General features: G+C 44.8%; 2 protein-coding genes and 1 long non-coding RNA gene across 7 annotated transcripts in view; 2 read left to right on the top strand and 1 right to left on the bottom strand.

Annotated features, from left to right (window-relative positions):
• Positions 1-2,951, top strand: part of Znf131 (zinc finger protein 131) — a 34,863-nt gene extending 31,912 nt beyond the window's left edge. For all 5 annotated transcript variants that reach the window (XM_005356843.3, XM_005356842.3, XM_005356841.3 and 2 more), the window contains exon 7: positions 1,112-2,951. In XM_005356843.3, coding sequence (XP_005356900.1) covers positions 1,112-1,795 — 684 coding nt within the window. In that variant the 3' untranslated portion in view covers positions 1,796-2,951. The remainder of the gene's footprint in view (positions 1-1,111) is intronic.
• Positions 2,952-3,834: 883 nt separating this feature from the next.
• On the bottom strand, positions 3,835-11,966 carry LOC113457156. The gene is made up of 2 exons (XR_003377780.1): positions 11,792-11,966; positions 3,835-5,156 (listed from the first exon to the last, which is right to left on the bottom strand). It is a non-coding gene; the product is annotated as an uncharacterized LOC113457156 (long non-coding RNA).
• Positions 11,967-11,994: 28 nt separating this feature from the next.
• Positions 11,995-14,872, top strand: part of Nim1k (NIM1 serine/threonine protein kinase) — a 48,786-nt gene continuing 45,908 nt past the window's right edge. The window contains exon 1 of the mRNA XM_005356840.3: positions 11,995-12,440. The gene's annotated coding sequence lies outside the window, so the exon portion shown is untranslated. The remainder of the gene's footprint in view (positions 12,441-14,872) is intronic.

Here is a 14,872-nt window from a genome sequence, read left to right as displayed (position 1 = left end):
TAACTACCCTGGAACTCACTTTTTAGATCAAGCTAGCCTCAAACTCAAAGGGATCCTCCTGCCTCTGCCTCCTGAGTGCTGGAATTAAAGGTGTGTGCCACCATCACCTGATGATTATGGAATGTTTTAGTTTTCATTCAGCCCTAGATGATCAGTGTTAATAAGAGTTGCCCTGAGTAGTAGTCTGAAACCACAGAAGTGCTATGGACATGCAGGTTTAAAGACAGTTGTAGTCTAGGCGGCTGCTGAGGCTTATTCCACTACACCTGCCTGGTTTTGGGGAATAACAGGTTTGGGTGCTTTAATTTATTTACTTATTGGCAGTTGGGCACACATGCTGCAGTGCGTAGAGGTCAGAGGACAATTTGCAAGAGTTTATTCTCTTTTTCACCATGTGGGTGCCAAAGGTTAAACTAAGGTGCGCAGACTTGTGGCTCATGCTTTTACCATTAAGCTATCTTGCCTTCCCACAATTAGTTATTCCTAACCATAGGGACACTCAATAGCATCTGGGCGAGCGGCAGGGAAAGCAGGCAAGATAACAGCTGTGTCTCCCCTGATTAGTATATTTTTTTGTCCCAAATAATGTAGTGGGTCTAAATTTTGAAGCTGTGGGGAAAACTATAGTATTGTTACTTTATATTTGATACTTAACAGGGAACAATGCTAAAATGTTTCCAGAATCTAGTAAATTTTTAGGTGTATGGGCTGAAAGATCAAATGAAACCAAGTGTGGGAAATAGCTTTGCACGTGGTATACTGGAAACCATATTCAGAATATTTTTGTGACGGTCAGTTTACCAATGTGGGTGGTAGTGTTTTGTGTAGTTTTTATTCGTTTTCTTTTTTTTTTCCAGTCCTAGGGATTAAACCCGGGACATCTCACATATATATTAGGCAAGCCCTTCTATTCTATTCTTTGTGGGTTTTGTTTGTTTTGTCATTGTTTGTTGATACTTAGGATTAGACCCAGTACAGTGCCTTGTTTATGCTTGCCAGGTTCTCATTTAGATAACCTCAACCCCTTAGTATATTTTATGGAGAATAAATGTATTCACGTTTACTTCAGTTTGATTATAAGTATTATTAACATTATGTTTGGTGATTTCAGGTCTGTAACAGTGTGTTTAACAGCTGGGACCAGTTCAAAGATCACTTGGTAATACACACTGGAGATAAACCCAACCATTGTACTCTGTGTGACTTGTGGTTTATGCAAGGAAATGAATTAAGGAGGCATCTTAGTGATGCTCACAATATTTCAGAACGTATTGTGACTGAAGAGGTCCTTTCAGTAGAAACACATGTCCAGACTGAACCAGTGACGTCAATGACGATTATAGAGCAAGTTGGGAAGGTGCATGTATTGCCACTGCTTCAGGTCCAGGTGGACTCAGCACAAGTAACTGTGGAACAAGTCCATCCAGATCTGCTCCAGGACAGCCAAGTGCACGAGTCACACATCAGTGAGCTTCCAGAGCAGGTCCAGGTGAGCTACCTGGAAGTGGGTCGGATTCAGACTGAAGAGGGGACTGAAGTGCACGTGGAAGAGCTGCACGTTGAACGGGTGAATCAGATGCCAGTTGAAGTACAAACTGAACTTCTGGAAGCTGACTTGGATCACATGACCCCCGAAATCATGAGCCAAGAGGAGAGCGAGCCTAGCCATGCAGATGCTGCTGAGGCTGCCATGGAAGATCACGAAGATGACGAGGGGTTAGAGACCAAACCAAGAGAGTATTCCCAAGCTGGAGAAGCAGAGAATGACAGAACATCTATGCCGGTTTTAGAATGAAATAACAATTATATCTTTAAATTTACATTTGGGGTAAACTGATGGGCTGTGTGACCTTAAGCTATCAGATAAGTGGACCAAAGTTAAAACTACTTCCTGTTGTGCTGAGCTGTTTCTATGGAAACAGACTGATGTCCTTCCTTCCAGTTAATGCCACGGAGTGGGAATATTTCTCATAATGAGTGAGAGCTTTGAGAAGTATATTTCTGGTAACTTAAACGAATTATATTCTTATTATATAGTTGGGTACGAATGCATCTATTTTCATTGTGGTCAGGGTCTCCGTATTCTCTTCCCCAGGTCATCTCCTTCCTTAAATTCTTTGCATATTATAAAATCATATAAACCATTAGAATACGTATTTGTATTCTAATGCATGTTAGGAAACTGAGTATGTAGGTACCACAAGGCTGCATGCGGGCAGTGCGTTGTTACTGTGCAGTTCACATTTGGGGGTCTGGCTGGCTTTATTTTGAACAACATTCTTGTCTATCCAGTGGTTACAAATGCTGTCTCCGAAACAGAAACGGTGGCAGAATTTCTAGGATGTTAAAAAAGGAAGAAAAAAAAACACCCTTGTGCCTTTTCAAAACCAACAAAACTTCAGTAAAACATCTCTGGTTCTTTCGAAGTTTGTGTTTTAAGGAACATTGTAAACTGCTCTGGGACTTGAAATTTTTGCTTACAATGACAACTACCAATTCTTTTTCCTTTAAGTTACATTGAAAATTTTTCATTTAACGGCAGCTGAAGGGCCATTTTCAATTGGAAAAATTCATTTGCATCTGTGGTAAACTTTATTTTGATGAGAAGTTGCACTAGTATTTTACCACCAGATGAAAAAAACTAGATGAGCATCATTTTAAAATTAATGTATTTAAAATAAAGTACAGAGGAAAGTATGTATATAATATATCAGGCTTTGTTTTGAATGGACTCTTTCCCCCAATCCTTAATGTAAAGATTTTGTGCTATAACGTTTAAAGCCATACAAATAAGAGTGCTAAACTGTGGACTTAAAAGTAGGTGTGTAAATATTTTTAAATCAGTATTACTTGGAAAATAAAAAGATAACAACCACAAAATCAATATGCTATTTTCTTTACCTGTTATATACTGGGAAATATTTACATTTTAAAGTAAACTTTAAAATTATGTGTTCATGACTCTTTTTTTCTTTTTAATGATTTCATTCTCTTGTATGTGTGGGTGCTTTGCTTGTATGTATGTACACCATGTACATGCCTGATGCTTCAGAAGCCAGAAGATTCTTGAACTGGTGTTAGAGATAGTTGTGGGCTTCCACATGGCGTGCTGGGAATCAAACTGGGTCCCCTGGAAGAACAGCCAGCATTAACTGCTGAGCCTTCTCTTCAGCCCCTATTTGTAGTTTTTAACAGCACAAGAAGAAGTGGTTTTTTTTTTTTTTAGTAGTGCCTATTTTAAACAATTTTCTCTATTTTTTTTAAGTTTAAAGGATCAATCCAAATAACACTTTAGATAATCCTGATATTTGATATTAAATAGTACCAAATCACAAAGTATACTGAAGAGGTGTTTGAAGTCACTCAACAGATTTTGATAGGAATTCGAGAGTTGTTTGTATTAAGCTCAAACCTTGGGGACGTAAGTATGTTTGCTCTGTTTTGTACTTGAGTGCCTACTGCAAACAACGCTCATTTATATTTTCTTTGAAGTTAGAAAACCCTGAGGAGTTGTGACACCTGTGTTTCAGTCTGAGCTGTGGGTGTGTTTTAACCCCAACGTGACCGCAGACGCGTCAGTCACCACCCAGTGTCTTGAGCAATGAGCCAAGGTGGGAAAGCTTGAGTATAGTAAGGGTTGTGATCACAACATGGAGGGCAGAGGCAGAGGCAGAGGCAGCTGAAAGGGTTAAAGTTTCCATATTTGGCACGTTAGAGGGCTAGCTAGAACTCACATTCCTTTCCCAAAAGGCTAGCGTGTTCGGAACGCAGCTGGATTTGACTGGAAACAGGAGGAAGACAGCTCACTGTGACCGAACTGTTAGATGAATAGTGCTTTGCCTCTTGCATATAGCAAACTCTTAAAAACAGATAAATATTTGCTCTAAGTAGTAAATTGGGTGCTTATTCCTAGAGGGTTTTCCCATTTACCTCCCACGGGGGCTTTACAGCTTCGGCCTAGAGTGTGGCGGCAGATCTGTGGGTACAGCGTTTGCATTAGAGCTTATGTCTCCCCTACTCATCGAACAGTCGTTCTCAGACACCAGCCGGGTGGGTGTCCAGCAGTTTGGTCCTGATGACCCAGGCTTAGAGCAGAATCCCCCAAATTAAGTGCTTTCCATTTAATTTGCATCTTCAGGTTAGCATGAGTTGCCTGAAGTGACAGTGTGGTCATTAAGGTGTTCATTGGAAGGAGTCACCCTGTGCCTCACTTCAGAGACAAATACAGCCAACCGGCTGTAAGAGTTCATGCTCAGCCACCCCAAAGTTCAGTAATCCCCTAAAACAAGAGGATCAGAAGAGACGCGGAACGAGGGTGACGATGTGGAGTTCTGTGTTCCGTGCGCCTCCTCCGGCACTCTGATGTCTTCACCAGCCTGCAGGCCCCCTTATCTGAAGCTTTCGGAACCTAGACTGACAGTTGTCCATCTTTGGTCACTGAGCTCAGTTCTGTCTGCAGGTCCTCTGCTTTCTCAGGTGGTCTGAGTGAGGCTGATAGCGTGGCTGCCCCACTGGTGACCTCAGCATGGTCCCCGCCTGTAGTCAGTTTTTAGTACAGGCTGGTGAGGCCAAAGGGTTAGCCTAAGTTACAGAAGACATTTATAAGGTGGGTTTAAACTTATTTATTTCTGAGGTTTAGCATGAGTTGTCTTAGTGACAATGCGAGGCCATTAAGGAGTTCACTTGAAAGTAATCTTAGACCCGATGTCGGTGTGAAATGAGGTTAGCCTTGGAAGTCATTAAGGCTAATATATTACACTGGGAGAAAAAGACCTAGGCGAAATCTATTGTATAGCCAGAACTTAAAGGACATCTTAGCCTTCTACTCAGTGTTTGCTACCCTTCAGCGGCCCCTTGGTGGGCAGCATCTTTTCCCCTTGACGTTCTTGTGATTTAGCTGAAATAACCTTTGCTCGGTGTTATGGTAGCCTGGGAAAGAAGAGTTTGTTTATAACAGTAGCTGTCAGTCGTGAATCACCTACGTATGTACGTATACAGCCACACACTTCTCCGTGACCTCGTGGCTGTGCTATTAGATGTGGTGAGAATCTATGTTCAAGTGGGTACCTCTGAAGAGACTCTTTTGCTTCAGCTTGCACACAGCATAGGGTAAATACTTATTTGCTTTCTGGAACCCGCACCAGCTTTTGATGGGACTGGAAAGAGAGGAGATAAGAGATCGATAAAGCTGTCAAATCGCCTCATTTCCTTGTTCTGAGGCTGTACCGTCTGTGTGGTGGTGCTTGTCCCCTTATGCTGGCATTCCAAATTCTAAGAAAACTGCAGCCCAAGTAACTGCATGTTACTCCCAAAGATTAATGCATCGTTCCTTAAACTCACATAACCCTGAATATCTGGTGATTGTTAGATTATTTCAAATGTGTAAGATGATACTTACCTTGGGGAAAAGTAATTCATCTGTCTAAAGAATTATGGGGACTGCCTCCAAGAAGTCAAAGTTGCTTGCTTGTTACCGACAAGAAAAGAGGCAGCCTTGGATGACACAGGCCACCCAGCATGCAGCCTGACTACCCATGGTCCCCCTGCACTTCCTTACAACGGTCTTTAGTTGAGTGTGGGAGCGAGCTCCTCCCGTCCTCTCAGGATGCTGTTCAGGACTAAGCCTAACTTCCGGTCAGCATTTGAATCAGCACACAGACTTCAGTAACATGGCAGTGGTCTAGCAGTTAACTGGATCTCGTTAAAACATTGTCCCAGCTGGAATACTGTGTTGGTCTGGGTTAGCCAGCACCTGGGGATTTGCATTGCTAAGCAAGTACCCAGATATCACTGGCTGTCCGTATTGCTGTCGGTATTGGGGGTCACACTTGGTGAGACAGGACAGGAAGCAGTCGATCAGCCAGTGGAATGAATGTGAGTCTGGGGTGTTGCTTTGTGTTTTCGGTATCTGGGGATCAAGCCCAGTGCTTTGACTATGCTAAAGCAGCGCTGTGTCTTCAGCTCAGGACGACTTTGAGAGACGTTGATAGAGCAGCCACGTGTTACTCTAGCAATAAACTTTCTGTTTCCTATCGTTCACGGTAGCTTTTCATTGTCGTGACTGGACCGCAACAGGCACAGGCACGGACTTTTTCATATCAAGCAAGACATTCTGTGTTGCAAAAGAATCAGACTAATTGACCAGTTAACACTCCTGTTGCTTCTTGGTAAGTCACATGCATTGGACTGAAAATGTTAAGTCCTACCTGTCAGTGAAAGAGCGCATTTACCCTCCCCAGCAGACCGGCCCTCTGTGCAGCTTAGCCTATCTGCTTTTCTGAGTTCTAACCCAGAAAAGTGTAACTTCTTTTTATTGTTCTCTTTTGGATATTGCCCAAAAACCTGAGTATGCGCTTCCTGATATTCTGGGCTTTCTCTATTTACCGAAGCCCCCTCTTGACAGTGGAACTGTTTGACAATTTCCATTGCTAAACACGCCAAGTTTTTCAGACGTAAATGCAAAAGACATGGCTTCTCTTTCTTTTCCAGCTCCCTTCTCCCAGCAGCTGCTGAGAATTACGAACTCTAATAAAATTGTCTCTTTTTAAACTGTTTAACAGCACTAAGCCCTCAAAAGGGGAGCTTGGTTTTCCTGCAACACTGATGGTATACTTGGCTTCACATTGAAGAAAAGTTTGAGAGGTTGGGGATATACCTCTGTGATAGAGTGCTTGCCTGATAACGCTATAAGGTCCTGAGTTCAGTCCCCCAGTCTGGAAGTAAAGAGAAGTTTGCAGGATAGTTACCACAACAGTGAGAATGGAGCAACTCAGATTTTATAACGCTAATTAGTCTGCCCTTTCTCAGTATCAGTTTTTTCTCCATTTTTTTTTTTTACTTATATTTTCATTTTAGTAAGAAATTTCAATGTTAACCATTAAGAAGTAAATTAAAACTAAAAGTCAGGACAGCTGAAATAAAAACACCCAAGGTTGGGAAGATCACTCAACAGTAAAGTGCTTATTGCTCAACGACCTGGGCTTAGATTCCCACCGTCCACGTAAAAAGCTAGGCATGGTAGCATGTCCCATCATCCTAGCTGGGAGACAGAGACAGGAGGATCCCAGGGTGTGCCTCGCCAGCCATTCCAGTGGAATCAGAGCTCCAGAATAAATAAGAAACGCTGTCTCAGTAAGGTGGAGAGTGGTGGAGAACACCCAACATTGATGTCTGGCCTCCTCAGTTAGGTACACTGTCCCTCACAAAACCACTTTTAAGATAAAAGAAGAACTAGAATATCAGTGGAGCTAAAGCTTACAGAGTGGCCTCTTAGTCACTGACATCCCCAGCTCTTTGTTGTTGCTGTCGAGTTACATTTGCTAAAGTAAAAGTCACGTGATTTAGAATCATGAGATTCTAAAGGTGTGTGCCTTTAATCCCTGCACTTGGGAGTCAGAGGCAGGCAAATCTCTGTGAGTTCAAGGCCAGCCTGGGCTACAAGTAGAGTTCTAGGACAGACAGGGATGTACAGAGAGACTTTGTCTAGAAAAAAAAAAAAAGAACTACTGTGTTAACACTAGATAAAAATCATTCCAGATATCTCTGGGAGAGGAAGGAGGAAGAGGGGAGAGGAGGAGAGAACCGGAGAGAACTTTGTAAAAATAGGATTATGGCAATTGTTTTAATTCAGTTTAATTTTGCTTGGATTTGACTGTAACAAAACCAAAAATGGGGGCTGGCAAGATGGTTCAGTCTATTCATCCGAGCTCAGCCCTTAGGAACCACATAGTCAGTGGAGAGAACTGGCTCCTACAAGCTCTCCTTTACCTTCTATATGTGCACAATGGCATGTGTAACCGCTGCTCCCCAAATCAGTGAAATAAATGCAATTAATTTTGGTTTTGTTTTTTGAGACAGGCCTCAAAAAAACTCACAGAGATCTGCCCACCTCTGCCTCCCGAGTGCTGGGATTAAAGGAGTGTGCCACCGCCTCCTGCCTGCAATTAATTTTTTAAAAATATTTATTTATTTATTATGTATACAATATTCTGCCACTTGTGTATGCCTGAAGGCCAGAAGAGGGCACCAGACCTCATTACAGATGGTTGTGAGCCACCATGTGGTTGCTGGGAATTGAACTGAGGACCTTTGGAAGAGCAGCAATGCTCTTAACCACTGAGCCATCTCTCCAGCCCCTGCAATTAATTTTTTAAAAGAACAAAATTTTAGTAAGCTGGAGGCTGGAGAGATGGCTCAGAGGTTAAGAGCACTGGCTGCTCTTCCAGAGGTCCTCAGTTCAATTCCCAGCGACCACATGGTGGCTCACAACCATCCGAAATGAGATCTGGCGCCATCTTCTGGAGTACAAGCACACATGCAGGCAGAATATAATTTATTTGATAAATAAATTATGGTAAGCTTCAGATAAATGCTTCATTACCATAACAATGCGAGTATTTTTTATTGTTTTTGAGATAGGGCCTCTCCTTGTAGGCTTAGCTGGCTTGGTACTTGCTGTGTAGACAAGGCTGGTCTTGAACTCACAGAGATCAGGCTGCCTTGCCTCTGGAGTGCTGGGATTAAAGTCATGCTCCTTCGTGCCTGACCCACTGTTAATTCTTAGAAGGTTCTTGTAAACTTTAAGATAAACAACATGCCGGGCGATGGTGGCGCACGCCTTTAATCCCAGCACTTGGGAGGCAGAGGCAGGCGGATCTCTGTGAGTTCGAGACCAGCCTGGTCGAAAAACCAAAAAAAAAAAAAAAAAAAAAAAAGAAACAACATTAATAAATGCTAATTGTTGTGAAAAAGGGATTCAATTTTAAGCCTCAGTTGTCTGCCTTCTGAGAAAATACAGAAGTAGGCATCTGGAGACTTTCCTCCCCAGCTTAGCTGTATTTCCCTTCTCAAAGTACTAAAGGCTGCCAGGCTGGATGGCTGATTTGCTATGACTCAAGTGACAGAGACAGAGAAGATCCATGGGAACCAGTTACCTAAAATGTCACACAAAGACAGAACTCTACAGAAGACAAGACAGAAGGAGAGGATCTGGTACATCTAATGTCCATCAGGAGATTCTGAGAGGGAAAGAAAAACTGGGAAGGGATCTGATGGATTAAATGTTCGTGTGTCCCCACCCCCAGTTCATACATTGAAATCGCAGCCCCTAGTTTGTTGGTGTTTGGAGAAAGGTCTCTGGTAGATAATTAGGTCATTAGAATAGAGCTAACCTCGTGCACAAGAATACAGTAATATGAGAGACTCCAGCACACTGTCTGGTCCTCCCTCTTAGGAGTCAATGAGAAGCTGGTAGTCTGTAGCCCATTAAATTCCTGACTCCAGCCAGGCAGTGGTGGTGGTGCGCGCCTTTAATCCCAGGACTTGGGAGGCAGAGACAGGCAGATCTCTGAGTGTTCAAGGCAAGCCTGGTCTACAGAGCAAGTTCCAGAATAGGCTACAAAGCTACAGAGAAACCCTGTCTCATTAAAAAAAAAAAAAAAAAGTAAAAGAAAAAAAAATTGCTGTTTCCAGAACTTGACCACATTGGTTCCCTTAGCTCAGATTTTTACCTGCAGAGCTATTGGTAAGAAAATGTCCAAGGGCAGTTGATTATACAGCCCAAATTCAGACAATATCTTTTCCATTCAAAAACATTGTTGAATTTTGCAAAGACATGCGTTCTCAGATTTGGGTTGTACACAGATCTGAAATAAAATTTCCCAGGTGAGGCTGCACCACTTTACGTTGCAGATTCCACTATGTAATGATAATTTACAGTCAGGGGAAATGTCCACATTCTCTTCTAGGATGTGTCAAGTGTCACCAAAGAGGGAAGGAGGAAGGACAATTAGAGGTGGGAATGCCCCAAGCATGGCCGGGTTCCTAATCAGTGTGGGTGTGGTGTCCTGGGTAACTTACTGGGTGACTGGGAAAGGAGGGTAGAATGGCCCTCTTTGTCCTTGAGTAGAATTCTGAACACACCTGGGTCCCAACTCCTTAGACATTGATGAAAGTACCCGGTTAGCCATTGATCCCATCCCTCAACTTCCCAAGCTTCCTGACCAGATCACCCTTCCTGACTATTGAGCGGACTTTTGTAGGAGAAAAACAACATTTTTTTTCAAGTTAAGAGAATCAAATGTATTCCCCTCTTCTATGGCCAAGGGATCCCAGAATGCCAAGGACAGAGGCAGGTCTGACTTGGAGAGAGGTGACTCTAGCTGCTGGTGCGGGCTCTGGTCAGCACACTTGAGGAGCTATCTCTGACTGATTACACATTTTCCTTGCTCTGCGGGAGCACGGTGTGAGGGTTTTGCCCGCTGTGCCTGTATGTCTGGTCTGGGATTTGAGGGTCTAGGTTTCTATACAATTTTCCTACAAGCCCAGCGTTGGTGGCACAAGTCTTTAATCCCAGCACTTGGGAGGCAGAGGCAGGTGAATCTATGTGAGTTCGAGGCCAGCCTGCTCTAAGAAGCAAGTTCCAGGACAGACAGGACTGTTTTACAGAGAAACCCTGTCTCAAAAAACCAAAAAAATAAAAGGTAGTCCATGTACTGGCATGTTTTAAGACTTAAAGGAGGCACTTCAAATATCTATCTATCATCTATCTATCTATCTATCTATCTATCTATCTATCTATCTATCTATCTATCTTTCTTTCTTTCTTTCTTTCTCTTCCTTCCTTCCTTCCTTCCTTTCATTTTTCGAGACAGGGTTTCTCTGTAGCTTTAGGCCTGTCCTGGAACTCACTCTGTAGAGCAGGTTGGCCTCGAACTCATAGAGATCCGCCTGCCTCTGCCTCCCGAGTGCCGAGATTAAAGGAGTGGGCCACCACCGGCATCTTTTTTTTTTTTAATGTGACACTTTATCTTTCATTTTATTGTTTTAGGAAGTAAACAGGCTGGTGGTGGCATGCAGTACTTTAAGATTCCTGTTTGTTGTTGTTTTGTTTTGTTTTGTTTTAAGACAAAGAACCCTGATCCTCCACCAATAGATGACAAGTCTGAGGAAACAGTCCTTCCAGGGTCTTGGCTTCCCTGTGCGCGGCCAGTGCATGGAGCTGTCCAAGGTTTTCCTGTCTTGGCCATACTGTTTCTGACCTTTTTAAGGAGCACACAGGAGGTGGAGGCTGGAAGGAAAGGGCCTTGCCTGTGTCTGGAGTCCCGAAGCCTGGGTTTCAGTCCCAGCCCCAGCGTTCTGCAGGGCATTGATTGAGTTATAAGTCTTTCTTTGCCTCAGTTTCCCGAGTAACACCAGACCTCACTCAGATTGGTGTGAGGAGTTAGTCTGTAAAATTATTTAATACGGTGTCTGGCAAATAGAAAAAAAAAAAAAATCTTCTGGTTCCCCCCCCCCATTTCTGCCTCATAAGGATTTTAGACATAGATTGTTTTGATTCTTGTAATTCTGCTCTGGCCTTCGGGAATACTTGGGGTAGGCAGTAAGAGAACGTGGGCAAATTGCTTACAGAACTGAAATTGCACCCCTCGATCTGGCTCGGCCATTAAACCGTGTGTGAGACTCTTGCTAAGTTGACTGATGTTTCTGAACTCGGTTTCCTCCTCTATTAAATAAAGCACTTTAACGCCAGGAGTTATCTACGTTCTGTGGCCTCTGAATCAAATTCCCAGATCTGCTCTCAAGCCAATCACTTGGCGTCCTTGTCTATAAACTAGAGAAACAGTATTTGATGCCTACGACCAGCTAGTGTATCATAGCCAGGAGTAGGCAGGCTACAAGGGGGCCAGGACTAAGCAGCACCGTGAGAACTAGGCCTGGCAAGTGTCAGGGACCCAGGCAGGGGGTAGTAGGACCACTTCTTTCTGCAAAGATTAAGCCCTGCCAGACTCACCTGGAGGAGCTGTCGGTCGCGGTCGCGCAGTGCTTTGTTGGAAGTCCCTGCTCTGTTGGAAGGATCACAGGGTTGTGTCGCGGTCATTTAGAGGCAAGGAATGAGAAGGCTCGGTCGAGAATGCATAGGAACTGTTCATTCAACAGCAAGGGGTTCCGTTGAGTGGTTTTTCTGCTGCTTCCCATCCTCGCTCCAGGAGGGATCCACTGTGCAGCAGGCCCGAAACCCGTCACGGAAAGTCTGCCGTGGGTGTCCCCCCCGCTCCCCCGCAACACAACTACACACTCCCTCCCTTCCGCTCCTCCCTCCTGGCTGCCATAGAAACCAGCCTGCCAGGACCAGGCCCGCGTCGCGCGTCCTGGTGGCCATCCAGTCTCCTTTCCAGGCTCCCCAAAGCCAGCCCCCTGCTCGGGATTGGTCCTGTTCAGGACGCTGAGGGGCACTGGGCTCTGGTGGCGGAGCCTGGAACAGACAGGCAGCGGGCTTTGCCACGGCCCTGAGGGTCAGATCTGCTGCTCAGCACAGTTCGCTGAGCCTTAGGAGCGATCCAGACGTCTGCGCCCTGGGACACCTACGAGCCGACTCCAGCGCCTACTTGTGCACCGCGTCCGGCAGCTCAGCGAGCTCCCCAGGCGGCCTCACGACAGAGGTAAGCGGGGCTCGTAGCCAGCGCACGGGTCGCGCCAGCCTCGCCACCCTTAGGCTACAGATGTGCGTGGTTAGAAAGAGGCACTTCTTCAGGACCGCAAGGAAGAAAGGGAGACACATTTCTGATTAGCGGTGGCGGTGAAGTGAGGTTAGGAGAAGGTTAAGCGCTCCTGGGGACTTGCACCGGGTCAATCAGCAAACTGAAGAAGGGGACATTGGCACCGGGGCACTGGGTCTCAGCCCTGTGTGCGGGGCCCTGGTCTCGTGTGCACCGCTCTGTGTGTACGGTGCGGTCACCCGTGTCTGTGTGCGTGCCCACACGTGAGCCAGAGGGTAGCCGAGCGCGTCCCGTGCACACACCGCTTCTCTGGACCACAGGCGCGAGATAGCAGCCCAAATCTGTAAATTTGTGACTAGGGTTGAGCGAGCACTTGTGTGTCCTAGATTAGCAGTGGACGCAACTTCTCACAGGTGTGGCCCAGGGGAGTGGGTGGCACGAATCCTCGAGGACACCAGGCACCAGAATCCTCCCTAGAAAAAGGTGCTTCTTTGGGAAGACCCAACAAAGTAAGGAGGAACTTCTTCCCGGGTATCTCTCCAGGATTATTATGATAGAGGTAGAGGAACCGGAGATAAAACCAGGAAGGGACCTCAACAGAGTCAAAACGCCTTCTGCAAGCAGAACCCATTGGTTCCGATGGAGAAACCAACAGATCGATTTTTCCCCTTCCCCTCTCTTCCTCCTTCTCTTTTTCACCGTTACTCTCTTCCTTTTCCAGTTTTTCCCCCTCCGGAGTGCAGCAGACACGAGGACTGGCCCTCTGTTAAGCCCACCCTCCCCCCACCCCATTTCAAAACAAGGGCAAATGAATCACATTGTAAATGCTCACCGTGTAAGTCAGACAAGTTTGGGAGTTAAACAAATCGCGTTTGCACTGTGAGGCCTGGGGCATCCAAAGGAAAACAAACAAAACCAGACGAACAAAAGTTTGCTCCAAGTTCCGATTTCAAACGGGAATGTAAAATGGGTATTTGTTTATCGTAATGGGGATTTTTAAAAAAATGTTTGAAAATTCGTATACACAGTTTGCCTCATCAGCATTCAGTGTGATTCACAGAAGCACTTCGGGAGATGGTTTCTGTTAGTGTTGCAAAAGCCCTTCTAATTTTTTTGGTTGCCATGGTAACTGAAGAAGGCGCCCTGCACTTAGAGAGGCTGCCTGGCTGGAACCAGGAACTGTTCCTGAAGGGAACATATCCCCTCCCGTCGACAAGGCAGTAACCGAATTCATAAAAAGATTAAGTTTCTTTTCCTTAGTAGTTAAACTCTACGCCATGTTTTTGTGGCGTTTTTATTTTATTTTTTAAATTTACAGTTTGTGCGGCAGATGCTCCCTCTCAGCCTCTCAGAACAAACAAGTAAACACTGCCCCAGGAAGTCAAAGGGCCACCATTCCGGAGGGCCCGCTCTCTTCCCACACTAACGGAGGACAGAGGAGCTGTTTGGAGGGTCAAGGAATCCTGGCCTGGGACCGGGCTGTCCTCTCTATTTAGCGGCTAAATTTGGAATTCTGATTAGTCTTCTAATTACGAGCTGGAGAATGTAGGTGGGGGGCCTGGCAGAGGCTACTGGGGAAAAAGCCGAGCCTTGTTCTCCACCGACTGGTGTTCAGTGGGCTGTTGGATGTGCTTGTGAAGCTCTCAGGCATTTATTTTTGGACTGACCACTATTAAGTGGTAAGCCTGGAAAAACTTTCAAGAAAGGCCTTTTTCTGTTAGGGAGAAATGTGGCTGGGATTTGGGGCTGAACTGTATGCTTTTCCTTATTTAAGCTGTATTTAAAATAAAGACAGGTTTGTATGAATCTAAATTTCCCAGTCATGATGACAAATAGGTTATAGAATTCTCTACGATCTCGCTTAGCTTTCGCTAAGGTTTTAGTGTAGGAGACTTGATTTGGGACAAACAGTGGTGCCACACTTCAGACTCTGCCATTAGCAAATGTTGGTGCCTTTAGGGAAAAAAACAGCCGTCATTGCTCTGATTTCTAGACATCGATCTTACACGCCGGTAATACATGAGTGAACATTTTGAAAGCTTCTAGCCACGGCGTCAAAGTGGGAAACACCAAGATGTTTGTCTGAGTAAAGTCATGTTTTCAGCCACACACAGAGCTCCATTTGGGGGATCTTAAAAATGAAAATCGACTTAAATTCAACCCCGTATTTCTCTAGGGTTAAAGAATCTTCATTCATTGCCTGGTATTCTGGGAGCTGTTCTAAATCTCAGAAGCAAACTTGGTCTTGATAGTCTACAGCTGGGATGAAGTCGACTGCAGTTCTTTTTTTTTTCCTTTTGGTTTTTCGAGACAGGGTTTCTCTATGGTTTTGGAGCCTGTCCTGGAACTAGCTCTGTAGACCAGGCTGGTCTCGA

This window comes from Microtus ochrogaster, chromosome 19 (genome assembly GCF_000317375.1).
Source record: "Microtus ochrogaster isolate Prairie Vole_2 chromosome 19, MicOch1.0, whole genome shotgun sequence".
Lineage (NCBI taxonomy): Eukaryota > Metazoa > Chordata > Mammalia > Rodentia > Cricetidae > Microtus > Microtus ochrogaster.
Note: the sequence above shows the minus strand (reverse complement) of the source record. Positions and strands in the feature narration are given on the sequence as shown.